At 40.0% G+C, this 27220-nt stretch overlaps 1 protein-coding gene across 4 annotated transcripts; it reads right to left on the reverse strand.

Moving 5' to 3' along the window:
• Positions 1-1278: 1278 nt before the first annotated feature.
• On the reverse strand, positions 1279-26546 carry sfi1 (SFI1 centrin binding protein). Of its 4 annotated transcripts, none has more exons than XM_062975061.1 (23): positions 26263-26542; positions 22862-22987; positions 22210-22281; positions 21748-21804; positions 20536-20630; positions 19098-19215; positions 18743-18833; positions 18152-18294; positions 17267-17327; positions 16949-17041; positions 16756-16853; positions 16585-16666; positions 11835-12013; positions 11676-11751; positions 11515-11589; positions 7916-7992; positions 6887-6989; positions 5457-5714; positions 5304-5378; positions 4204-4455; positions 2160-2422; positions 1938-2046; positions 1279-1584 (listed from the first exon to the last, which is right to left on the reverse strand). In XM_062975061.1, exons 1-23 carry the CDS (start codon positions 26283-26285, stop codon positions 1465-1467), a joined length of 2646 nt encoding a protein of 881 aa, XP_062831131.1. In that variant the 5' UTR covers positions 26286-26542; the 3' UTR covers positions 1279-1464. The 4 variants fall into 4 exon arrangements, 3 of the variants coding, with proteins under 3 accessions (XP_062831131.1, XP_062831130.1, XP_062831129.1); XM_062975060.1 differs by having other exon boundaries at positions 17267-17316; positions 18150-18294; positions 21694-21804; XM_062975059.1 differs by having other exon boundaries at positions 21694-21804; positions 26263-26541.
• Between the last annotated feature and the right edge of the window lie 674 nt (positions 26547-27220).

Raw genomic sequence — 27220 nt, forward strand, 5'->3', positions numbered from 1 at the left:
GTGCCATGCCCCCCCACCATGCCGATGTCCTCAACTTGAGGGGGAAAGTGGGCGGGGAAAGAGAAACCGTGGCCTGCTGTCTCGAGCCCTACTATCTCGAGCGGTTGTCAACGGCCCCAGTGCCAAGCCCCGCCCAGTATGGGTTCATCACTTGTCAGAGGGGGAAAACGGGGCGGGGAAAGGGAATGAAGGCACGCCCATTGCCATGGTTGTATTGAGTGGCTGTCAACAGCCAGCGTAGCAAAGCCCCGCCCACCTGGCCAACTTCCCCATGTTCACTGTATATCTATCTATAACTATCTATATCTAGCTATATAGACAGTACTTTTGTTCCTCCTCAAAGCGTTGTTCTTGATGTACTGTTCTGACTTGGTTTTTTAATACTGGGAGCCAGATTGTGTTCTTGTTAACTTTTTAAGTGAAAAGGGAGCAGTACTTCTCTCCCTCTTCAAAACACTCCTTTCCAGGAGCGGGCGCTGGAGCCTGAGTAAAGAGAAACAACACCTCAGGTGGAAAGGGGATAAAAACAGTACTTCGGTCTCTCCTCAAAGTACTCTGTGAAAGTAGCCTATAGCCCATCTTTTCCCACCACCAGCGCTCTGTCCTGAGGGGAAAAGGGGGAGGGGAAAGGAAGCAAGCCAGGGTCAAGGCTCAGGAGATGCGATGGGCACTTTAATGTACATCCGATGGGCACTTTAATGTACCTCCGTTGTGGCTATTATCCACTGCTGGTGCCAAGCCCCGCCCACCTGGCTAACGCCCCCAACTTTCCTCACTCAAGGAAAAGAACAACCTATATCTATCTATCTATCTAGATATAGATATATATATACTGACTACTTCTCTGATAACAGTCCTTTACGTTCTTTTCTTGCCGCTGACACTTTCTCCTGAGGGGGAAAGGGCAAGGAAAGGGAAGCAAGTGTTGGGTGCGGTGCCTGGGATGCCTTGGCCACTTCTAATCCCCTCTCGAGCAGCTGTCAAGGTTGCCAGCCGCAAGGCCCGCCCACCACAACGTTTTTAAAAGTTTGATTGGGCTCCACACGCTGCTACGTGGTCCTCTAAGTGATGTAGTTTTTTCAATTTGGGGGGGGGCTGCTCTGCACGTGTATACAAAGCAATTTTTTGTTTTGGGGTTTTTTCTGTTATTTCCACTTTTTATTTTTACGTTTTTTTGTTTGAAATACATATTTTGGATGACTATGTCTTTTGTAGCAAATTTGGTGTGATTGGGTTCAGTGGTTTTGCTGTTTACTCCATAATAAAACACACATTACATTTTATATATATATAGATATATTTGTGTGCTCATCTCTTGGTTTGACAAAGGAATGTATTGGAATGCTTCTTTCTTTGGCAACACCTAGTGTTTGGACATATATTGCAAGCTCATAGTCTTCTATGGCCAGCTATTCATTACATTGCCCTTTGGTGACACCTTGTGTTCAGTATTATATTGCATGGTCACTTCCCATCCACAGTGTAGAGGGCCTTCCTGATTTCCTGGAGGCGGGAGATGCTGGTGGCCATCTTGCCCTTCTCCTCCGCCAAGCGGGCTTCGAGGGAACGGGCCTGGAGGGTGAGCTGGGAAAGGAAAGGAAAGGAAGGAAGGAAAAGGGTGCTTTATTACCTTAAAGCGGTACCTATTTATCTATTCGCATTTCTGCATTCAATCTCCTAGGTGGTTTAGTTGAGCTGGGGCTGATGGTAGGTGCTCACCCTGACCCGGGATCGACCTGACGACCTTTAAATCGACAGGACTTTCTGCAGCAAAGTCCAAGATGGCCACCACCCAACACCAAAAAGAAACATAATCATGGATAATAATAATAATAATAATAATAATAATAATAACAATAATAATAATAATGTATAGGAAGAAGGAAAGGGTTGATTTTCCCAAATCCCAAGATAGCCACCCTCCCTCCCCGCCCTACCTGATTGACAGCTCCTTCCACTTCGCGTGAGTCCCCACTCTGTTCTTCCTCTCCTTCTGCCCTCACTTCCTGCCATTTCCGCAGGAGCCGAATCCTTCGTCTTAAAGACCTGGAAGGAGGGGGGAAAACATGGATGCCAGACCTGGGAAATCCACCTCCCCCATTTCCACGATGGCTGCCTCAGTGATAATTGAGTGAATAAATCATTGACAACTGACTTACTGGAGCTCCTGCTGGGATTCGTGGTATTGGCGCATCCACTGCCCGATGGATCCCAGCTCCGCCCTCAGCCTATCCTCGTCATGTGACCTCCGAGGCCTTTTCCGCCTCCCCAAAACTGCTGACGGTGCTCCTCTGCTGCCATCTTGTTCTTCCTTCTCCCCAAAAGTGACCCTCTTGGGAGGGGCATTGCCACGGCGATGGAGGACCTTCCTCTTCCAGAGGGAGAAGCAACGCTCAACGGCATGACGGCGCAAAACGGCGGCCTTGACGGGAGGGAATAGGAAGGAATCAATTAATCGATCCATAATCAATATATTATTGTTCCATCATCAACCCAGTCTTCATTGATTTCAATTCATGAGACCCACTTCTAGCCCTAATCGGTATTTCAATCCATAATGAATGTGAACCTTAGTATGTAATCAATGAGGTTGGAGAGGTAATCAATGCCAAAAATGCCAGGCTGTGGCGCAGGCTGGTGAGCAGCCTGCTGCAATAAATCACTCTGACCATGAGGTCATGAGTTTGAGGCCAGCCCGTGGTGAGCACCCGTCAATTAAAAAATAAAAAATAGCCCCTGCTCATTGATGACCTAGCAACCCGAAAGATAGTTGCATCTATCAAATAGGAAATAAGGTACCACTTATAAAGTGGGGAGACAAATTTAAGTAATGTACGACATTGGATTGAGGAAGTGCTGTCACAGTGGATGATGAAGCAGCTGCTCCCCCCTGTGGCCAGAATCGAACATCCCCTCAGGAGAAGGTTAAATTGCCTCTGCGTCTGTCTCTGTTCTATGTGTATATGGGCATTGAATGTTTGCTCTATATGTATATAATGTGATCTGCCTGAGTCCCCTTCGGGGTGAGAAGGGCGGAATATAAATACTGTAAAAAAAAAATCGATACGTAATCAATACTGACCTTCATTCACAATCATTAGGATTTTAATCCATAATCAATGCCAAAATCAATCCATAATCAATAGGACTTTAGTTAATAGTCAATGGGACTTTGATACATAATCAATACTGACCTTTGTTCACAATCATTAGGAGTTTAATCTGTAATCAATAGAACTTTAGTTCATAATGAATGGGGCTTTGCTATGTAATCAATACCAAACTTTGTTCACAATCAGTGCCATTTTAATCCATAATAATGCCAAACTCAATCCATAATCAATAGGATTTTTCTTCATAATCAATGGGGTTTTGATATGTAATCAATACCGACCTTCGTTCACAATCAGTGGGACTTTACTCTGTAATCAATGCCAAATTCAATCCGTAATCAATAGGACTTTAATCCATAGTCAGTACCAATATTATTCTGTAAATACAGTAGAGTCTCACTTATCCAACATAAACGGGCCGGCAGAACGTTGGATAAGCGAATATGTTGGATAATAAGGAGAGATTAAGAAAAAGCTTATTAAACATCAAAATAGGTTATGATTTTACAAATTAAGGACCAAAACATCATGTTTTCCACAAATTTGACAGAAAAAGTAGTTCATTACACATTAATGCTATTTAGTAATTACTGTATTTATGAATTTAGCACCAAAATATCACAATGCATTGAAAACATTGACTACAAAAATGTGTTGGATAATCCAGAACGTTGGATAAGTGAGACTCTACTGTACTACCAATTTAATCCATAACTAATGTGAACTTCAGTTCACAATCAGTGGGACTCGATACATAATACCAACCTTAGTTCACAATCAGTGGGACTTTAATCCATGATCAATGCCAAAATCAATCTATAATCAATATGACTTTAATCTGTAATAATGCCAATTTCAATCCGTAATCAATAGAACTTTCGTTCATAATCAATGGGGCTGTGACATGTAATAAATGCCAATTTCAATCTGTAATCAATAGGACTTTAGTCTAATCATTGCCAATTTCAATCCGTAATCAATAGGACTTCAGTTCACAATCACTGGGACTCCTATTGATTGCGAACCAAAGTCCCAATTGAGTATGGATTGAATTCCCCTATGGACGATTGGCTCCTTCATGTGGACTGACCTCAGCCTCGTTCTGGGCCTGTGACTGGGCCCGCGCTTCCTTCTTCCGGGAGGTGTAGCGCAGGAGGCGGAGGGCGCCATCTTGGACCAGGAGGTTCCTGTGAGCTTGGGTGGCCATCCTGAGGCGAGCGGCCTTGCGCTGGCGCTCCTTGGCCCACTGGGCCCAGGCCCGCAAGGCCTTCCCCCGCAGTGAGCATGACCACAGCCACAACGCCCGTGCCGTCTGCAATGCTTCCTCTCGCCGGAGGGCCCGCTACAAAGAAAGGAACACACGTGGGTCATGCAGAGCAGGAAGCCCATCGCAATAGGGTCTCCTATTAAGCATATCCACAACCCGACATTTCCAATCCATTTCCTCCTTCTCAAAATGGCCACCTCTCATTTCTAATACCTCTCCTTCCCCTTGTTTCCAAAATGGCAGTTTCCTTTCCAAAATGCTGCCTCCCATTTCCAATCCATCTCCCTCTCTTGGTTTACAAAATGGCCACCACCCCTTGCTTCCAAATTTATCTCCTTCCCCTTGTTTCCAATCCATCTCCCTCTCATGGTTTCCAAAATGGCGACCCCTGTTTCCTTTCCAAAATGGCCTCCACCCTTTGTTTCCAATCCATATCCTCCTCGTTTCCAAAATGTCAGCCTCTGTTCCTTTTCAAAAATGGCTGACTTTTGTTTCCAATCTCCTTTTTGTTTTCCATAATGGCCACCACCCTTTTCTTCCAACACATCTCCTTCCCCTGGTTTCCAAAATGGCCACCGCCTATTGTTTGCAATTGTTTGTCTATTTTCCTGTCATTTCTAATCCCTCTCCCTCTCATTGTTTCCAAAATGGCCACCTCCCATTTCCAATACTTCTCATTTCCAAAATTTGCCGCCTCCCATTGTTTCCAATGTGTCTTTCCCATCATTTCCAATCCCTCCCTTAGTTTCCAAAATGGCCACCGCCCCTTACTTCCAATCTATCTCCTTCCCCTTGTTTCCAATCCATCTCTCTCTTCGTTTCCAAAATGGCCCCTAACGCTTGCTTACAATCCTTCCCCTTGTTTCCAAAATGGTGGCCCATGCTTCCTTCCCCAAGATGGCAGCCATTTTGAGCCTGCTCACCTGCTGTTTCCAGGTCGAGAGGGCGGCCGTGAGAAGGCTCCATGCCCGGCTCCGCTCCGCTCGTTTCTGCAGGAGCTGTGAAAGAAGCAACGCGAAAGCCATCAGCATCTTCTTTCCCTGACGAACACAACTGGGAATCATCGTCTTGTGTACCTGCTTCCTGAGGCAATGGTGGTGATATCGCTTCCACCTGTTGAGGGCCTCGCGCAGCCGTTGCCGGGCGCAGTGTTGCGTTGCTGCAGCAATCAGGCCTTTCTCCCTCCGGGAGGCCACAGCCAAGGTCCACCAACGGAGGAAGGCTGTGCGCAGAGTGACAGAGTCCAAGCACCGCCTTGCCTTCGCCACGGTCTCGGCCTTCTCTTCCCGCCTGTGGAGGCCCAAAATGGCCGCCTGCCTCCAGAGGACAGTCGTCTGCAAAGAGAAGGGAGGGAAAGGGAGGCAGCCATCTTGGAAACAAGAGGAAGGAGATGGATTGGAAACCACAGAAAGCAGAAGGAAAGGAGGAGAGGGAGGTTTATTGCAAACCATGAACACGAGGGGAAGGAAGCATTGGAAGCAACTAGAGGAGGCCATTTTGGAAAGAATGGGAAGGAGATATTTTGAAAACCATGAACGGCAGCCATTTTAGACCCAAAAGAAAGTAGGGGCAGCCATCTTGAAAACCCCAGGAAGTGAGGGCAGTCAAATTGGAAATCCACGTTGGAAAGCCCCAGGAGGTGGGAGTGGCCATCTTGGAAACCTCAGGAAGTGGGGGCAGTTATATTGGAAATCCTCAGGAGGAAGAGGCAGCCATCTTGGAAATCTCTAGAAAGTGGGGACAGCCATATTAGAAACCCCACAAAGAGTTTGTCAGGGGATGATGGGTAGCAGAGTGAAGTCCAAAAATTCACCATCCTTCACCTCCTTCTCTCCAGACTGTCTCTTGGTGTGGAAAAACAGAACTGGACAAACACACTCCAGCAGATGAGGGTTCGGTTGGAAATCCAACGGCAATCAATCTTTATTTACAAGACTATACACAAACAGAGCAAATCAGTCCTTCTCCCATGAGTTGCTCACCGAAGAAACTCATGCACACACAGCACACTGCTCAACTGCTCAGGAAACTCCTCTGCATTCCACAGGAACAGGAAAGAAAGTTCCGGTCAAAACAAACTTGACCCCATTGGTCCTGTGATACATCAATCATAGCAGACTCTCATTAACTCCATAACTGCTGAAATGCCTTGCCGCAAAACTAACACATAAGGCATTTCTAATAACCCAGATTGATTTTAACATTTCACAAAACACAATGCCCTGACAGAGTTGGCCATTTGGAAACCCCAGAAGTACAGGCGGCCATGTTGGAAATCCCCAGGAAGTGGTGTCGGCCATATTGGAAACCCAAGGGAAGTGGAGACGGCCATATTGGAAACCTCCAGAAAGTGAGGGCGGCCATGTTGAAAATCCCTAGGAAGTAGTGGGCAGCCGTATTAGAAATCCCCAGGAAGTGGGGACAGCCATCTTGTAAACACCAAAGACAAGAAGCCCTATTGGAAATCCTCAGGGAGTGTGGGCGGCCACGTTGTAGGTCCACTGACCTTATGTAGTGTGTGCTGCTTCCAGTGGCATCGGGCCCGCTCCTCGTTCCGCTCCGCCACTTTGACTTCCCTCACGTTTTCCCTCCAAACGCGTAAGGAGTGCCTGCAAGACATTGCGAGTCAGTGCAAAGCTCAGTCCCATTCATGGAAAGGCTGGAGTGTAAAGTCCCGAATGAGCCCGTTCATAAAAATTGCTGCAGAGGGAGACTTGGATGGGCCCATACACAGAAATGCTGCAGTAAAAAGTCAATAAGGGGGATGGAGTTTTAAAAGGGAATTTTCAGGGATGTTTGAATGACTGTCATTCCCATATGTCCTGATTTACTGCCATTTGACCCAATTTGTAAAGGCCCTTGTGAGGCCCATGTTTAAGAAAATGTTGCTGCAGAAAGGAAGTTACTTTTCAAGGATACAAATACATCAGAACAGAACTGGTTAGCTAATATTCCCTAAGTTTCCCTGCCGTTTGGAGCTGCGCTTGCAACAGAAGAAGCAGATAGGCTTGGCCCGCGTATACTATGCCCAGGCTCAGAGATAAGAAAGTGCCATTGTCTAAGAATCATGTGTTGTTTTTTTATTTGTTAGAACATGAAAAGCCAATGGAAATGTATGTTAGTTAAGATGCTTGTGACATAATCAATTTTAGACCAAAGAAATGATTGATCCTTGAAGACCAACCAGAATGTGTTTTCAATTGTCTGTGAAAGTGATAAAAAGCCTTGCAACCCCATTTCAGGTTGCAACAAAACCTTTGATCACATTCCTGTATGCATTTTGTTGTTATTGCTAAGCCTGCCATAAACAGCTCTTTGCAGTTTAAAGATCCAACTTTCATAATTGGAAAGTTGGATCTTTACACTGCAAAAAGCTGTTCATTGCGAGCGGAGAGGGCGAGGAAGGACACCACAAAAGTATCACTGGACTTTGGATTAAAGGAATACTTTTTGCACCCTTGCCCCTAACTCCTGAATGGGCCATTCATGAAAAAGGCTCAACCATGAATGAAGAAGCCTTTTCTTGTTTTCTTACCACAGGACCTGGCGATGGCACTCCTCTTCCTTCTCTGCCACCTGCAGCAAGGTCAGGTGGACCTTCCCCTGGTAAACCTGCACAACAACAACAACAACAACAACAAGTATAATGGCAGCCATCCCCCAATATAATAATAATAGATAAATTAATAAAATAATGTATTATAAGAATAATACAAAAAAATACAATATATAATATTATAGAACAATCTATCTATCTATATATATAAAAGAGTGATGGCATCACGGCGATTCACAAAACAACAAAAGTACAGGCCCCCCAACCTCAAAATTTGACAACACAACCCATCATCCACGCCTCAAGGTTGATACAACCAAAAGAAAAGAAAAATAAAGTCCTAATTAGAGGGAGAGCAATAATTTTTTTTATCCAATTGCTGCCAGTTTAGAGGGCTAATCTCTGCCCACTTGGTTGCCTAGCAACCAAGGGACAGCCAGGTTTCAGTTAGGGGACAGGCAGATTTAGGCCTCACTTAGGCTTCTTCCACAGATTATCTAATTTGCACTGGATTATATGGCAGTGTAGACCCAAGGCCCTTCCACACAGCTATATAACCCATTTATAATCTTATATTATCTGCTTTGAAAAGGCTGACTGTGTTGGATAATCCAGAACATTGTATAAGCGAATGTTGGATAAGTGAGATTCTTCTTTAATATGAAATAATTACTAGGATAGAATAATGCAGAACAATATAATCTCTAAAACCAGGACAGTAAATAAACAGGGGAATTCCACACAGGAAACAATCAGGGCCAGCTAACACCTCCCAACAAAGTATTCCCATCATCAAAGTCTGGCAAATCCTCTGTTTTCTCAGGGCCACAGACAGTAGAAGCACATAAAATATTGCAAACAACACCACTCTGAAAACAAGGGAATTCCAGACAGGAAACAATCAGGGCCAGCTAACACCTCCCAACAAAAAATTCAATCAGGGAGGAAACAGCCAGGCTTTAAAGCTGCAAGGCCATTACATCCTAATCATTTTTCCTAATTGCAGCATTCATACTTTCCTCCAACAAACAAAAAAAACCAATCAGAAATATTGTATATTCACAACCTTTAGGAAATAATATCCCCTGATGGCGCAGCGTGTTAAAGCACTGAGCTGCTGAACTTCTGGACTGAAAGGCCGCAGGTTTGAATTGGGGGAGCGGAGAGAGCCCCCACTGTTAGCTCCAGCTTCTGCCAACCCAGAAGTTCGAAAACATGCAAATGTGAGTGCATCAATAGGTACTGCTCCGGCGGGAAGGTAACGCCACTCCATGTAGTCATCCCACATGACCTTGGAGGAGTCTACGGACAACGCCGGCTCTTCGGCTTAGAAATGGAGATGAGCACCAACCCCCAGAGTAAGACACGACTGGACTTAATGTCTGGGGAAAACCTTTACCCTTGACCTTAACTACCACCAATTCCTCAATACTTTATTTCCCATACCACCAGACTTCGCCACAGCAACGCGTGGCTGGGCACAGCTAGTATATATATAAAAGGGTAATCAAATTTCAGCCTAGGACAAAACAACAAAACTACACATCCCAGAAACACTAAACTTGGCAGCACAACCCCTCATCCATGCCTCTAAGTTCATACAACAACAACAAAAAGAAAAATAAAGTCCTAATTAGAGGAAGAGGAATAATTGTTTTTATCCAATTGCTCCCAGTTAGAAGGCTAAGCTCTACCCACTTGGTCTCCTAGCAACCCTCTCAGCCCAGGGGACAGGCACAGTTAGGCCTCAGGCCTCTTCCCCACTGCCTATAAAATACAGATTATCTGATTTTCACTGGATTATATGGCAGTGTAGACTTAAGGCCCTTCCACACAGCTATATTGCCCATTTATAATCTTATATTATGTGCTTTGAACTGGATTATCTTGAGTCCACACTGCCAAATAATTCACTTCAGTGTGCATTTTATACAGCTTGTAGAACGGACCTCATATAATCCAGTTCTAAGCAGATAATATAAGATTAAAAATATACAGTAGAGTCTCACTTATCCAACATAAACAGGCTGGCAGAACGTTGGATAAATTGGATAATAAGAAGGGATTCAGGAAAAGCCGATTAAACATCAAATTAGGTAATGATTATACAAATTAACCACCAAACATCATGTTATACAACAAATTTGACAGAAAAAGTAGTTCAATGCTCAGTAAGGTTATGTTGTAATTACTGTATTTACAAATTTAGCATCAAAATATCACAATGAATTTAAAACATTGATTACAAAAACATTGACTACTAAAAGGCAGACTGCATTGGATAATCCAGAACACTGTATAAGCGAATGTTGGATAAGTGAGATTCTGCTGTAATATGAAATAATTACTGTGGTAATCCAGTCCAACCCAGTTCTGCCATGGAGGACACAATCCAAGCACGCCCAACAGATGGCCACCCAGCCACTCAATAATAATACTGTAATAATAATAATAAGAAGAAGAAGAACATCATACAATCATAAGGTTAGGAGACACCGCTAAGGATCACTCAGTTCAACTTCCTTCTACCATGCAGGACGACACAAACCAAGCACTCCTGACAGATGGCCATCCAAGATCTGAACAGTAATAATACAAATCGAATAATAGAATCAGACAGTTAGGAGAGACCCCTAAAGGCCATCCAGTCCAACCCAACTCTGCCATTGGACGATACAATCCAAGCACTCCCAACAGATGGCCAGCCAGCCTCTCAATAATAATAAGAAGAATATCATACAATCCTAAGGTTAGCAGATACCCCTAAGGATCATCCAGTTCAACTTCCTTATATCATGCAGGAGGACACAATCCAACCACTCCTGACAGATGGCCATCCAATATCTGCACAATAATAATACACATCGAATCATAGCATCAGACAGTTAGGAGACACCCCTAAAGGCCATCAAGTCCAACTCAATTCTGCCATGCAGGACACAATCCAAGCACTCCCAACAGATGGCCACCCAGCCTCTCAATACTAATACTAATAATAGTAATAATAATAATAATAATAATAACAACAACAACAACATCATCATACAATCCTAAGGTTTGGAGTGACCCCTAAGGATCATGCAGATCAACTTCCTTCTTCCATGCAGGACACAATCCAAGCACTCCTGACAGATGGCCATCCAGCCTCTACATAATAATGATGATGAAGATGATAATGATAATGATAATAATAATAGAAACATAGAATCCAAGAGTTTGGAGAGACCCCTAAGGGCCATCCAATCCAACCCTTTCTACTATGCAGCAGGACACAATCCAAGCATTCACAACACATGGACAACGTATAAATACTATACAATACTACACAGGGACATAGACCCCCTCTATCCTCACCACTTTCACAGTACACAAATAACCAAATGCATACTAAACATAAAGACAACCATACAACAGACATTCAATACCACCACTACCTCAACAAGTTCTCACCAACACCACCAGACAACCCCACAGCAACGCGTGGCTGGGCACAGCTAGTAGTAATATAAGAATATAAAATAATAATATAATAGAAATAACAGTATATTATCATATAGTAATAATAATATTAGTGTTACCTTCCAGGCGGCGAAGGCCCTTTCAAGGGTGTGCTTTTGGTGGTGCCTCCGGGCGGCAGACGCGTGTTCCCTTTCCTTCAATTGATAATTATGTGTTTGTTTGTTTGTTTATTCTTGAGGTTGTTCCGCCCCCCCCCCCTTCCTTCCGGCCTCCTCCTGACCTGGATCCACTCCCGCCAGGCCTTGGAGAGGAGTTTCCGGGAGTGAACATCTTGCGCTTGGGCTGCTTGCCTTTCCCTGCAAGGAAAGATTGTATTATATTCCTGAGGATTCCCAACATGGCTGCCCTTTCCTCCTCCTTGGTGGTGATGTGCCCAGACCTCTCTTGTTCTTGGTGGAGGCACTGCTTCCATTGATGCAGGTGGAAGGACAGGACACGAATGCGATCACTCTCTTTGGCCATCGCCAGGCGGACCTTGGCTTCCCCACGTAAGGTGGTCTGCTCGCACCAGTGCACCCAGCACCGATACACAAGCACACGACTCCAATGGAAACACGCCTGCAACACACACACACACACACAGAGGGAGAGCATTATTACACATTAGTAGTATTATATTATATTATTTTTATTATATTATTTTCCTATAAATTCTTATATTATATTACAATTATATTGTATTACATTACAGTATTAATTTTTTATACTTTCTGATATTATATTATTATTAAGGGAGGCAATTATTATACTTTATTATTATTGACACAACGACGTTGTATGACACAGCAAACAAGATAGATATGCTGGATTTCGTTTCACAAAATCACAAGTCGAACACTTCCCAAGTGTCTAGGACTGTGTGATGTATTTTCGGATGATGCGTGCAGATCCCAGTAAGGTGGCCTTTTGCAGTTGGCAGATCGTAATTTTGTCAATGTCTATTGTCTCCAAATGCCGGCTGAGATCTTTTGGCACGGCACCCAGTGTGCCCATCACCACTGGGACCACCTGCACTGGTTTCTGCCAGAGTCTTTGAAGTTCAATCTTGAGGTCCTGATAGCGGCTGAGTTTTTCCTGTTGTTTTTCTTCAATGCGACTGTCACCTGGGATGGCAACATCAATGATCCAAACCTTGTTCTTTTCCACAACTGTGATGTCTGGTGTGTTGTGTTCCAGAACTTTGTCAGTCTGGATTCGGAAGTCCCACAGTATCTTTGCGTGTTCATTTTCCACAACCTTTGCAGGTTTGTGATCCCACCTGTTCTTAACTGCAGGGAGGTGATACTTGAGGCATAGGTTCCAATGAATCATTTGGGCCACATAGTTGTGCCTCTGTTTGTAGTCTGTCTGTGCAATTTTCTTACAGCAGCTGAGGATATGATCAATGGTTTCATCGGTTTCCTTGCACAGTCTGCACTTTGGGTCATCAGCTGATTTTTCGATTTTTTTTTACTTTATTATTATTATTATTATTATATTGTCTTTATTTTATTATTTCCCTATAATTCCTTATATTATTACATTACTATATTATACTATACTAGCTGTGCCCGGCCACGTGTTGCTGTGGAATTGTCTGGTGGTGTTGGTAAGAAATTTGAGTTAGTGGTAGTATTGAATGTCTGTTGTATGGTTGTCTTTATGTTTAGTATGTATTTGGTTGTTTGTGTAATGTGAAAGTGGTGAGAGTAGAGGGGGTCTTTGTCGCTGTGTAGTATTGTATAGTATGCATACGTTGTCCAAGTGTTGTGAATGGTTAGATTGTGTCTTGGTGCATAGTAGAAAAGGTTGGGCTGGATGGCCGTTAGGGGTGTCTCCAAATTATTGGATGGTATAGTTGTATGATTATTATTATTGTTGCTGTTATTATCATGATTATTGTCTTTATTATCATCATCATTATTATTATTATATAGTGGATGGATGGCCATCTGTCAGGAGTGTTTGGATTGTGTGGTCTTGCATGGTAGAAGGAGGTTGTACTGGATGATTCTTAGGGCTGTCTAGAAACATGAGGATTCTGTGATATTGTTATTAGTATTATTATTATCAAGAGGCTGTATGGCCATCTGTTGGGAATGTTTGGATTGTGTTCTCCATGGCAGGAAGGGGTTGGACTGGATGGGCTTTAGGGGTCTGTCCTATCTCTGTGACTGTAGGATTCTATTATTATTTTTATTGTGGAGATTGTGGAGATATTGGCTGGCCATCTGTCAGGAGTTTGTCGAAGAGATAAGCAAACACTCTAAAGGTTCAAAACATAAAAAGAGATGTGACATGTAAGGGCCACAGAAATAGTCAGGCCTCTCTGAGTATAGAGCTATCTTCTTTCTATGTGAAAAAGATAAGCAAATACTATGAAGATTCAAAACATAAAATGCACTATGTTATTTAGAGCATGATGTGCAAACATTATTACCTGAGAGTTAATAACAATAATGAAAATAATAAGTACAGTCAACTGTTGTAATTCACAGTAGTATATTCCAGACTGTAATGTTTAAAGGAAACTGTAAGGGTTGCCAAATCCAATTGGAGTCTCCAGAAATTGTTGAAATATTGGAGACTACTTGATATGTTTTGACTTTAGTCCACATTTAAGCCTTGATAATTACAGTTTCCTGTATAGTGTTTGAAACTTTATAGTGTTTGCTTATCTCTTCGACATTGTCTAGTATAGACATTTGTGTGTATTTATCATCTGTCAGGAGTGTTTGGATTGTGTCCTCCTGTGTGGTAGAAGGAAGTTTTACTGGATGATTCTTAGGGGTCTCTGCAAACCTTAGGATTGCATGATGATGTTTTTATTATATTATTATTATTATTATTATTATTATTATTATTATTATTAAGAGGCTGGGTGGCCATCTGTTGGGAGTGCTTGGATTGTGTCCTGCATGGCAGATCGTGGGAGGTGTTAGGTGGCCCTGATTGTTTAGTGTCTGGCATTCCCCTGTTTTAAGAGTGTTGTTTTTTATTTGGTGTTGTGATTTTAAGCTTGTGAAAATATTAGGAGTCAGATTGTGTTGATTGTCATGGTTCATAGCATATATTTAAAATATTGAGTATTAAAATGGGTTGGATATTGTAGAAGGTTGGATAAGGGATAGTGGAGATAAATAATTTGGATGATGGGCGGGCGCTAGGACCCAGAGGACAGCTTTTCCCCATTGCCTGCCTTTCCTCTTGCCGGCGGGCCATGAGGCTCCATGAGGCTTCTCTTTCCCTCCCTCCCGGAATGGCTCCCGATGGTGCGTTGTGGGTTCTGTCCATGTGGAGGTGCGTGAAGTGATTTTGTGTTGTTTCAACCTTAAGGCGTGGATGATGGGTTGTGTTGTCAAATTTCGAGGTTGGCGGGCCTTTACTTTTGTTGTTTTGCTCGGTGCCGTGATTCCATCACCCTTTTATATATATAGACTAGCTGTGCCCGGCCAGGCATTGCTGTGGCGAAGTATGGTGGTGTGGGAAATAAAGTATTGAGGAATTGGTGGTAGTTAAGGTAAAGGGTAAAGGTTTTCCCCTGACATTAAGTTCAGCCGTGTCTGACTCTGGGGGTTGGTGCTCATCTCCATTTCTAAGCCGAAGAGCTGGCGTTGTCCGTAGACTCCTCCAAGGTCATGTGGCATGACTGCATGGAGCGCCGTTACCTTCCTGCCGGAGTAGTACCTATTCACCTACTCTCATTTGCATGTTTTTGAACTTTAGGGTAGGCAGAAGGTGGGGCTAATAGTGGGGGCTCTCTCTGTTCCCTCAATTCAGACCTGCGACCTTTCAGTCCAGAAGTTCAGCAGTTCAGAGCTTTAACACACTGCGCCATCAGGGGATATTACAGTAGAGTCTCACTTATCCAACACTTGCTTATCCAACGTTCTGGATTATCCAACACATTTTTGTAGTCAATGTTTTCAATACATTGTGATATTTTGGTGCTAAATTCATAAATACAGTAATTACTACATAGCATTACTGTGTATTGAACTGTTTTTTCTGTCAAATTTGTTGTATAACATGATGTTTTGTGCTTTATTTGTAAAATTATAACCTAATTTGATGTTTAATAGGATTTTTCTTAATCTCTCCTTATTATCCAACATATTCGCTTATCCAAGGTTCTGCCGGCCCGTTTACGTTGGATAAGCGAGACTCTACTGTATTTCGTAAAGGTTGTGAATATACAATATTTCTGATTTTTTTTTTGTCTGTTGGAGGCAAGTATGAATGCTGCAATTAGGGAAAATGATTAGCATGTAATGGCCTTGCAGCTTTAAAGCCTGGCTGTTTCCTCTTCTTCTAATTAGGACTTTATTTTTCTTTTCTTTTTGTTGTATGAACGTAGAGGCATGGATGAGGGGTTGTGCTGCCAAGTTTAATGTTTCTGGGATGTGTAGTTTTGTTGTTTTGTCCTAGGCCGAAATTTCATTACCCTTTTATATATATAGATGGTTATAATATATTACAGTATTAATTTATTATACTTTTTATATTGTATTATTATTATTATACAGTAGAGTCTCACTTATCTGAGACTTGCTTATGCAAGGTTCTGGATTATCCAAGGCATTTTTGTAGTCAATGTTTTCAATATATCATGATATTTTGGTGCTAAATTCATAAATACAGTAATTACAACGTAACATTACGGAGAATTGAACTACTTTTTCCGTCAAATTTGTTGTATAACATGATGTTTTGGTGCTTAATTTGTAAAATCATAACCTATTTTGATGTTTAATAGGCTTTTCCTTAATCCCTCCTTATTATCCAAGATATTCGCTTATCCAAGGTTCTGCCGGCCCATTTAGCTTGGATAAGTAGACTCTACTGTACCTCCTTATTTTTATTGTATTACTAGCTTCATGGTCCATCCTCCCCCAAACTGGAAAGTAGATCATGGGTGTTGTGTGTGTCAAGTTTGGTCCCTATCCGTCATTTGTGGGAGTCGCAGTGATCTCTGGAAGTGAGTGAAGGTACTGCAAGTCCAATAATCTCTGGCAAGTTTGGTCCAGATACATCGTTGGTTGGGTTCACAGTTTTCTCTGGATGCAGGTGAACTACAACTCCTCTAAACCAAGGTCCATTCCACACCAATGGGGAGAGAAGGGAACCCTGGGATGAATGCATAAACATACCAGTTTCTCGGCCATCCGGTCCTTTCGCTGCCTTTCTGCTCTCAGCCGCCATTGAGAAAAGAAGCGGCTAGTCCACGTCTCCCTGGGAAGAAGCAGAAGATAATCTATAATCAATCAATCATGATCAATAACAAATAATAATAAATCTATTGATTAATACACAAGTCAGACCTGAATTGAATGCCTGCCACCAGCATCTGCAGCCTTTCCTTTTGCTCTTCCTTCTCTTCCAAGCGAGAGCACCATCCGTCCCAGAAACGGCGGAGTAACTGCAGGAAATTAAAGGCGGGCACTAATGTGTGATACTGCCACAACAAAGGCCAATACGATCCCTGTATGTTATAGAGATTAAAATGAGGCTCACCGTCATGCGACACTGTTGTTGGGCCAAGTTGTTCCTTATTGGCTTGGAGGCCGATTCCGCGACATTATGACGAAAAGAGATGAAGCCGCGAGACTGAAAAGCAGACGGAGATAATAAAAATATTACTTTTGTATTATTTTACATATTCTTATTATTTCATATTATTTTTATTAATGTTTATTAATATTTTAATTAATCTTTTTTAATATTTTAAATACTATTATTTATTATGGACAATTATTATTTTTATTATATATTTTTAAAATATTTTAAATAATTATTATGATATATTATAATATAAGGAAGGCAAGCGCTCACTAGCAAATGTAGCCGATAGTGGTGATCTGCCATTCTGGAATGCAGGGCCGCTTCCGTGCATGTTACATGAATTAAGAGAAAAGTATTTGCATTATAGTTTTTTTTCTCCACACGGTTTTTTAACATGTGCAGGATTTTTAATAATTTTTAATATTACGTACTTGTATTATCTCAATGCCATGTTAATATTATTTATAATACTGTTTATTGTATTGTATTAAAATAATTTTTAAAATAAATATTAATAAGTATTAATTAAGATTAATATTAATGAATAAATATTAAAGTAAATATTAATGAATACATAGTAATAAATAAATATCAAAATAAATATGAATAAATACATATTAAATACAAAAAATAAATATAAATACAGTAGAGCCTCACTTATCCAACATAAACGGGCCGGCAGAATGTTGGATAAGTGAATATGTTGGATAATAAGGAGAGATTAAGAAAAAGCCTATTAAACATCAAAATAGGTTATGATTTTACAAATTAAGCACCAAAACATCATGTTATACAACAAATTTGACAGAAAAAGTAGTTCATTACACATCAATGCTATGTAGTAATTGCTGTATTTACGAATTTAGCACCAAAATATCACAATGCATTGACTACAAAAATGTGTTAGATAATCCAGAACGTTGGATAAGTCAGTGTTGGATAAGTGAGACTCTACTGTATTTAAATAAATATTAGTAAATAAATATTAAATAAATATGTATAATTAAATATTAATAATGATTAAAATATATATTAAATACATATTAATAAATTCTAAATAAATACAAACAAATAAATATTGATAAATAACATTTAAATAAGTAATTATTAAAATGAAATAATTAAAATAAACTAAGTCATAGTAAAAGGATACAGAGTTTCCACCGATGGAAAGCTCTTCTCAAAGAGGCTCTTCCTGTCACACACTCCACTTCTTGTCTGAGCAGGAACAGGTGTGACTTGCGCTTGGAGGCCTCCAACTTTTCCTTGGCTTTCGCGTCTTTCCATTTGTGCCAGTACTGAAATAAACATTGAAATTAAATATTATGTTAAATATATTATGATGAAATATATATTATTAAAATATATATTTAAGTATTAAATTAATATTATAAATATATATATTATTAAAAATAATACCAAAATGACATTTAGATTTATAAAATATTAAAAAATAATAATATAAATATTAACATGACAAGAAACTAATATAAAAAAATACTAAAATGATATCAAATATTAGAAAAATATTAGTAAAAATAATATTAAAATGACATTAAAACCACATTAAAAATAATATCAAGATGACATTAAAATATTAAAATGACATTAAAATAGTGTTAAAATAATTACAAAAAATAGTAAAAAAATATTAAAATGTAATACTAAAATGACATCAAAATAATATATAAATAATACTAAGGTGACATGAAAAATATTAAAAAATTAAAATGAAAATATATTTACACGGGATTTCAGCCGCCTGGCCCAATGGCACAAAGCTAGGTCTGCCTTTCTGTTTTCTATTTGTTGTTTCTTCCATAGGCTCCAGGAAACACTGTCAGAAATTAAATACAGAAATTTTATTATTATTATTATTATTATTATTATTATTATTATATTTTTGTGATTGTTTTGCAAATATTTTGTGTGTGTGTGTCTCTGTGTGTGTGTATATATATATATATATATAATGCAAATATTTTTGTGAACATTTGGTAATATTTTTGTGAATATTTTCATTATTATTTTGCGAATATTTTGTTATTTTTGTGTATATGTTTTGTGAAAAATAATAATACTAATAATATCCCATTCTCACCGAAGGAGGCTTCCTTCTCGGAAGCCAATGGCATCCAGTTGCATCCAATGCTTTATGTGTCGAATTTCTATGTATTTCCTCCATCGTTTCCATATCTGCTGTCTCCTTAAGTGATCCGCTGTTATATAATACAGATAAAATAATAATATAGGTAAAGGTTTTCCACTGACATTAAGTCTAGCCATGTCCGACTCTGGGGGTTGGTCGAAGAGCCGCCATGGTCTCTAGATGCCTCCAAAGTCATGTGGCCACTAGCATGACTGCATGGAGCGCTGTTACCTTCCTGCCGGAGCAGTACCTACTCACATTTGCATGTTTTCAAACTGCTAGGTTGGCAGAAGCTAGGGCTAAGAGCGGGAGCTCACCCTGCTCCCCAGATTCAAACCGCCATCCTATCAGTCAGCAAGTTCAGTGGCTCAGTGGTTTAACCCGCTGTGCCAGAGCATTGTAATATATATATATACACACACATATATACATATTATATATGGATAAAATAATAATTATTATATAATATAGATAAAATAATAAATAGTTCTATAATATAGATAAAATGTTATTATATGATATAGTTAAAATAAATAATAAATATATAATAATCTATATATATAAAAATGTTCTGACCGTTTCTGCTTTAAGGTAAACAGCAAAACTAAACACCCAAAACCCACGAAACACCACCAGACTACGCCACAGCAACGCGTGGCCAGGCACAGCTAGTATAGTTATAATACATAATAATAAATATGTTTAATTATTATTATTATTATTATTATATTTTTGTATACATGAGGGATAATCAAAAGTGATAGGAGTTGTTGTTCAGTAACATCTGGGCACTCATATTGGCCTGGGTTGTAGCACAGCTGGTAAATCACCAGCAGTAATAAGATCTACCAACCGAAGGTGGCCAGTTCGAAGCCTGGTCGGGGTGAGCACCCGACTGTCAAGCCCAGCTCACTGTTTACCTAAGCAGTTCGAAAACAGCTTAGAGCTGTAAGTAGAGAAATTAAGTACCGCTAATTAGCAGGTGAGGTATTTTATGACACCATAAAATGAAAAAGACCAGAGAATGGAGCAACAGCACCCCCCCCCCCCATGTCTAAATCCAAGCACAGCCTCCAAGGCACCGAAGCTGGACTTTGACACAATATACCTCCTTTCTGTCTGTCCAAAAGGCATTGAATGATTGCTGTGTATGTGTACTGTGATCCACTCTGAGTGCCCTTGGGGAGATAGGGCGGAATATAAATAAAGTGTTGTTGTTGTTGTTGTTGTTATTATTATTATAAAATAGTAATATAATATAAATTAGTAATATTAAATAATTATATAATAGATAAAATAATACTATAATATTGATAAGGCAAATAATTATGTAATATATATAAAAAATATGATATAGATAAAATAAATAATATATAAATACGGATCGTACCGACAGTCTTTGCAAGGGATAATCTACCATTTTTCTCTCTTTGATGCAATACATATAATTTCCAGGTTCGGAAGATGGCTGCATAGATGACATACCTGGAGAAGGAAAAATAAATAATATTACTGTATTAAATATTATTATTAATACAATAATAATAAATATTATTAAATTAAATTAAATTAATTGAATTCAAAATGAAAAGGTAAGAAACATACTGTGAGAAAAATAATGCACATTCAATAAATAATAAATAAAATAAAATAATAATAAATAAATAAAATACAAAAATAATTAAGAAAATAAATAGAATAAAAATAAATAGAAAATAGGAAAAAGGGAAACTGTATTAAATTAAAACCATGTATTAAAAAAATATTTACTAATATATATATATATATATATATATATATATATATATATGTACTGTCCACTTGTAGGACAACAAAACCACTGGACCAAATGCCACCAAATTTGGCCACAATACACCAGCACATCCAAGGTATGACCAGCACTGAAAAAACTCACACAAATTAAACAGAAAGACCTTAACTCCCTCCCCCCCCCAAACTGAAAATACCTAACAGCACATGTGCGAATGGGCACGTCCTCCCCCTTCGCAAGAGAAAAAACAGGAACAACCTTCTGTTGCCTGGGAGATGGCCTTTCCCTGTAACGGCAGCCAGGCCGCTTCTGGTGTGATTTAATAGAACATATTAAATACCAGAACTTTCTCATTCTTTTCCATATCATCAGACTAGGCCACAGCAACGCATGGTCGGGTACAGCTAGTAAAATAATTAAAATGCAAATACAGTAGAGTCTCACTTATCTAACATAAACGGGCCGGCAGAATGTTGGATAAGCAAATACGTTGGATAATAAGGAGGGATTAAGGAAAAGCCTATGAAACATCAAATTAGGTTATGATTTTACATATTAAGCACCAAAACATCATGTTATACAACAAATTTGACAGAAAAAGTAGTTCAATATGCAGTAATACTATGTAGTAATTACTGTATTTACGAATTTAGCACCAAAATATCACTATGTATTGAAAACATTGACTACAAAAATGCGTTGGATAATCCAGAATGTTGGATAAGCGAGTCTTGGATAAGTGAGACTCTACTGGAGATAGAATAAAATAAAAGGTACCGGTAATGGCATTCAGCCCTGATGGTCAGTTTCCATTCATGGCAAGCCACCCACCATTGCTCCTTCCACATTTCAAAGGCTTTTCTCATTGCCGTGTGCTCGAAATGGCGCCTAGAAAAGGAATAAATGAAAATAATATTAAAATATTATTATTAATAAATAGATACATAAATAATAATAAAGGAACAAATACAAATAATATTTTTCAACAATAATAAATAATAATACTAAATGAGTATTATTAAATGAATAAAAAACTTAAAATATTAATAAATAATAACTAAATAAAATATGAACTTAAAATATTAATAATTGAATAAAAAAACTTAAAATATTAATAATAAATAAATAAAATTTATAATTTAATCTATATAAACAATAATTTAAAATATGATTAATAATAATAAATTAAAATAATAATGTATAATAATAATAATAATAATAATAATAATGAAATAAATAATAATAACAATAATAATAATAATAATATGAGAATGATGGATAGTCTTTCTCAACCTGGCCTTGGAAGGAAGAACTCTCCCAAAGGTCTTCTTGGCCCAAGAATAAAGGAATTTCCTGGCTAAATGCCTACAAAAGACATAAATATGAAATGTTTTAAGGAGAAATATGGAGAAAGTAAGCCCACTGGAAGTTGTAGTTCACCCTGCATCAAGGTAGAGCACTGTGATGCCGACTGATGATGTTCCTGAACCACATTTGGCACACAGAATCCCCATGACCCTACCAAAGATGGTCTGAGACTACACTTGGCACAGAGAAGCCCCATAACCAACTGAACATATTGCAGGGGTTACTGGGAATGGACTTTGATTTTGGGAGTTGCAGCCCACCTGCATCCAGCAATACTGTGACCCCCACTGACAATGGACCTGGATCACACTTGACACAATCCCTCTCATAACCCACTATATGTAATGGTGTGGTTTGGGGGAGGATGGACCATAGAGGATGGGATTTGCAGAACCTTCACTCACTTCCTGAGACCACGATGACCCCCACAAATGACGGACTGGGACCTAACTTGGCACACAGAACCCCCATGACCAACAGAACATACTGCAGGAATATTGGGGGGGGGGGGGGGAATTGGCCTTGGTTTTGAGAGTTGCAGTTCATCTATAATAGTATAACAATAATATATAATAACCGGATACGCAGTTCTTTCAGTCGCCCTCCTCGATTCCAGTTGTAATTGACGCGATAGGGAATTCGGCCATTTCTTCTTCCATCTTCTTTAATAATATGAGATTTTGGGGCCTTTGGGAGTCTCCCGCTTGGAAATTTAAAAAAAATCACATTTATATTATTATTTTATATAACATTTTGTTATTAGATGGCATCCTTGGCATCTGGTGTGTTGCACCTCTAGGCTACAGAGACACCTCAAAACCATACTGGAGCCCCAGACTATAAGCAATGCAAGTTGTTTATTGAAGAATATAAGTAAGCAATAGCAAATCAAAGTTCAAAGTCAATCAAGCAAGGTTTTAGTACACCAGGTAGAAGATAATTGAGAATCTTGAAGCAAAGATCCATGAAAATCAAACACAAGAATAAACTTCAACAAGGTATCAAAATTAGTGCAAGAAACAGGATCAAAACTGGAACAAAGAACAGGATCTTTAACTGGAACAAGAGATCCAAACTGCAAAACTTTCAGGAACAATTATTTGATAATCCAAAATCCCCAGAAGCAAGAACAAGAACTGGAACAAAACTCAAGATACAAGGCTACAGGAACTTGGCATGGAAGTCCACAGGTAACATGAAACAAGACTCCGTGAAGCATGAAACAAGAGTCCATGAAACAGGAACAACTCTTTCGATGAACCAAATTACCACCTCTGAAAATCTCTCTCAAAAGCGGTTCCTCTTAAATCTAGACTCAAGGCCTCATTCCGTGGGAAGTTTGCTCAAAATCCTTTCTCACTAGCAACTGTAGGCTTCTTCTCAAAACCTTCTTCTTGTATCTGTTGACATATTGCTTTCTTTCTGTCAACCTCATTACTCTTATCAAAACTGGAATGTCCATCTGCCAAGGGATAATTCAACCTTTACTCTCCCAAGGAATGTGGTTCAAGCTGCCTGCTTGAAACCATTGTCTGCCTGCTCCCAGAATCAACCTCATCTAACTCTGGCTGTCCAAGAACAGCAGCCTCATCTGGCTCCATGGGAATCCTAGGACCCAACCCAGATTGATCTGACAGGTCAGGTGCAGTTACAACCACAGGCTGAACAGGCTCAACCCAAGGCTCACCTGACAGCTCAGATGCAAGTTGGACTACAACAGGGTAGAAACGAGTAATAGAGTTGGGGGTCATCTGCATACACATGTCACCGCACTCCCAAACGCCGGAGGATCTTATAGTGTGCTCAACAGGTGGAAACAGGTAATAGAGTAATGATACAATAATGTAAGACAGTATAATAACAATATAATATATAGTATAATAATAATATTATTATTACATAGTGATAATATAATAATATAAAATAATACTAATATAAAAATATAGTGATAATATAATAATATAAAATAATACTAATATAATAATATAGTGATAATATAATAAAGAGAGTATAATAACTGTAATAACAATAATATAATAACATTATAATATAATAATAGTAATAACATTAACAATATAATTAAAATAATATTATAATTGGGTTGCTGTGGGTTGTTTCCCAGGCTGCCTGGTTATGATGTACCCGCAGCAGCATTCTCTCCTGACGTTTCACCTGCTTCTGTGGCTAATGGGCATCCTCACAGGTGTTGTGAGGTCTGTTGGAAACTAGGTCTTAAGTGGGGTTGAGATATATATATATATCTATATATATAAAAGAGTGATGGCATCACGGCAATTCACAAAACAACAAAAGTACAGGCCCCCCAACCTCAAAATTTGACAACACAACCCATCATCCACGCCTCAAGGTTGATACAACAAAAAGAAAAGAAAAATAAAGTCCTAATTAGAGAGAGAGGAATAATTTTTTTTATCCAATTGCTGCCAGTTTAGAGGGCTAATCTCTGCCCACTTGGTTGCCTAGCAACCAAGGCACAGCCAGGTTTCAGTTAGGGGACAGGCAGATTTAGGCCTCACTTAGGCTTCTTCCACAGATTATCTAATTTGCACTGGATTATATGGCAGTGTAGACTCAAGGCCCTTCCACACAGCTATATAACCCATTTATAATCTTATATTATCTGCTTTCAACTGGATTATCTTGACTCCACACTGCCAGATAATCCACTTCAGTGTGCATTTTATCCAGCCGTGTACAAGGGGCCTCATATAATCCAGTTCTAAGCAGATGATATAAGATTATAAATATACAATAGAGTCTCACTCATCCAACATAAACAGGCCGGCAGAACGTTGGATAAGTGAATATGTTGGATAAGAAGAAGGGATTCAGGAAAAGCTGATTAAACATCAAATTAGGTCATCATTATACAAATTAAGCACCAAACATCATGTTATACAACACATTTGACAGAAAAAGTAGTTCCATCTGCAGCAATACTATGTAGTAATTACTGTATTTACAAATTTACCACCAAAATATCACAATGAATTAAAAACCTTTACCCTTTACCTTAACTACCACCAATTCCTCAATACTTTATTTCCCATACCACCATACTTTGCCACAGCAACGCGTGGCCGGGCACAGCTAGTATCTATATATATAAAAGAGTGATGGAATCCTGGCGACCGCCAAAACAACAAAACTAAACACCCCACAACCTCGAAAATTGACAACACAACCCATCATCCACACCTCTAGGTTGATACAACTAAAAGAAAAGAAAAAGTCCTAATTAGAGGGAGAGGAATAACTGTTTTTATCCAATTGCTGCCAGTTAGAAGGCTAAGCTCCGCCCACTTGGTCTCCTAGCAACCCACTCACCCAGGAGACAGGCAGAGTTAGGCCTCACTTAGGCCTCTTCCACATTGCCTATAAAATACAGATTATCAGATTTTAACTGGATTAGATGGCAGTGTAGACTCAAGGCCCTTCCACACAGTTATATAGCTATGTGGAAGGGCCTTGAGTCTACACTGCCATCTTATATTATCTGCTTTAACTGGATTATCTGGACTTCACACCTTTACCCTTTACCTTAACTACCACCAATTCCTCAATACTTTATTTCCCATACCACCATACTTTGCCACAGCAATGCGTGGCCGGGCACAGCTAGTATATATATATATATATATAGAGAGAGAGAGAGAGAGAGAGAGAGACATCTATGTCTATATCTATATCTAACCCTGTTTGAGGCAAGTATGAATGTTTTCCATTGGCCAGCTTGATTAGCATTGCATAGCCTCGCAGCTTCAAAGCCTGGCATCTGTGTGTGAATGTTGCCATTGGCCAGCCTGATCAGCATTGAATAGCCTTGCAGCTCCAAATCCTGGTTGCTTCCTCCCTGGTTGGGAGGTGTTAGCTGGCCCTGGTTGATTGATTCCCTGACTGGAATTCCTCCTGCTTTTTTTTGAGAGGTAAACAAACTAATGCTTTCTTTTTCCTCACCTTTTCTTTGAGCTTTTCTCCATCTTTAAAGAAGCAACTTCCAAATGGCCTCGAGGCCTGGATGTCTATCGCTATCACCTCGAAGGGGTTCCCATGGCGACGCGGCGAATACCGTCAGGCAAACGCGGGGACACCTCGGAAAACGGCTATTAAAAAAAGCGGGGTCCTTTAATGTAGGAGGCGTTTGGGCATTTGCACATGCGCCGGGGGATCTTTCCTTCCACAGAGAGAAACTAGCGTTCAGACGTGAAGTTATTTGCGCGTGCGCAAAAGGGGGGGGGGTCGATTTAGCCAAGCCAGGCATGGGCAAACTTGGGCCCTCCCTCCGGGTGTTTTGGACTTCAACTCCCACAATTCCCAACAGCCGGTAGACTGTTAGGGATTGTGGGAATCGAAGTCCAAAACACCCGGAGGGAGGGCCCAAGTTTGCCCACGCCTGAGCTAAGCGGTGATATGCGCAAAGGAAAAAAAGCGCTGAGGCGGGAGGCCTGTACTGCGCGTGCGCAAAGAGAAAGTTCAACATCTGGAGAGTTATAGGATTCTCACTCTTATTCTAGAATGGGTTCTTAGTGAACAAATCACCAGTCTAAGCAAGAACAACCTTTTTGCACAGCACAGGGGTGTGGTTTGATTTATTTTTCATGTCAGAAGCAAATTCAGGATACAGTTATAATGTATTTTAAAACACAAACCAAGTTAAAAACTTGGCATTATACTAGATTTCCTTTGGCCAGAAACTGGCCACTTGGAGTGCCTCTGGTGTCACTGTGAGAAGGCCCTCCATTGTGCATGTGATAGGGTTCAGGCTGCATCGTAGTAAGTCAGGCATGGGCAAACCTTTTTTGCTTGGGGGCCGCATTGTGGGTCCGGCCAGAAGGGCTGGGAGAAAGGTTAGCCGGGCACACACTAGGTGAAGCTGGCCGGGAAAAGGAGGAAGAGGGCAGGGCCAGGAGGGGCA

This window comes from Anolis carolinensis, chromosome 3 (assembly GCF_035594765.1).
Source record: "Anolis carolinensis isolate JA03-04 chromosome 3, rAnoCar3.1.pri, whole genome shotgun sequence".
Lineage (NCBI taxonomy): Eukaryota > Metazoa > Chordata > Lepidosauria > Squamata > Dactyloidae > Anolis > Anolis carolinensis.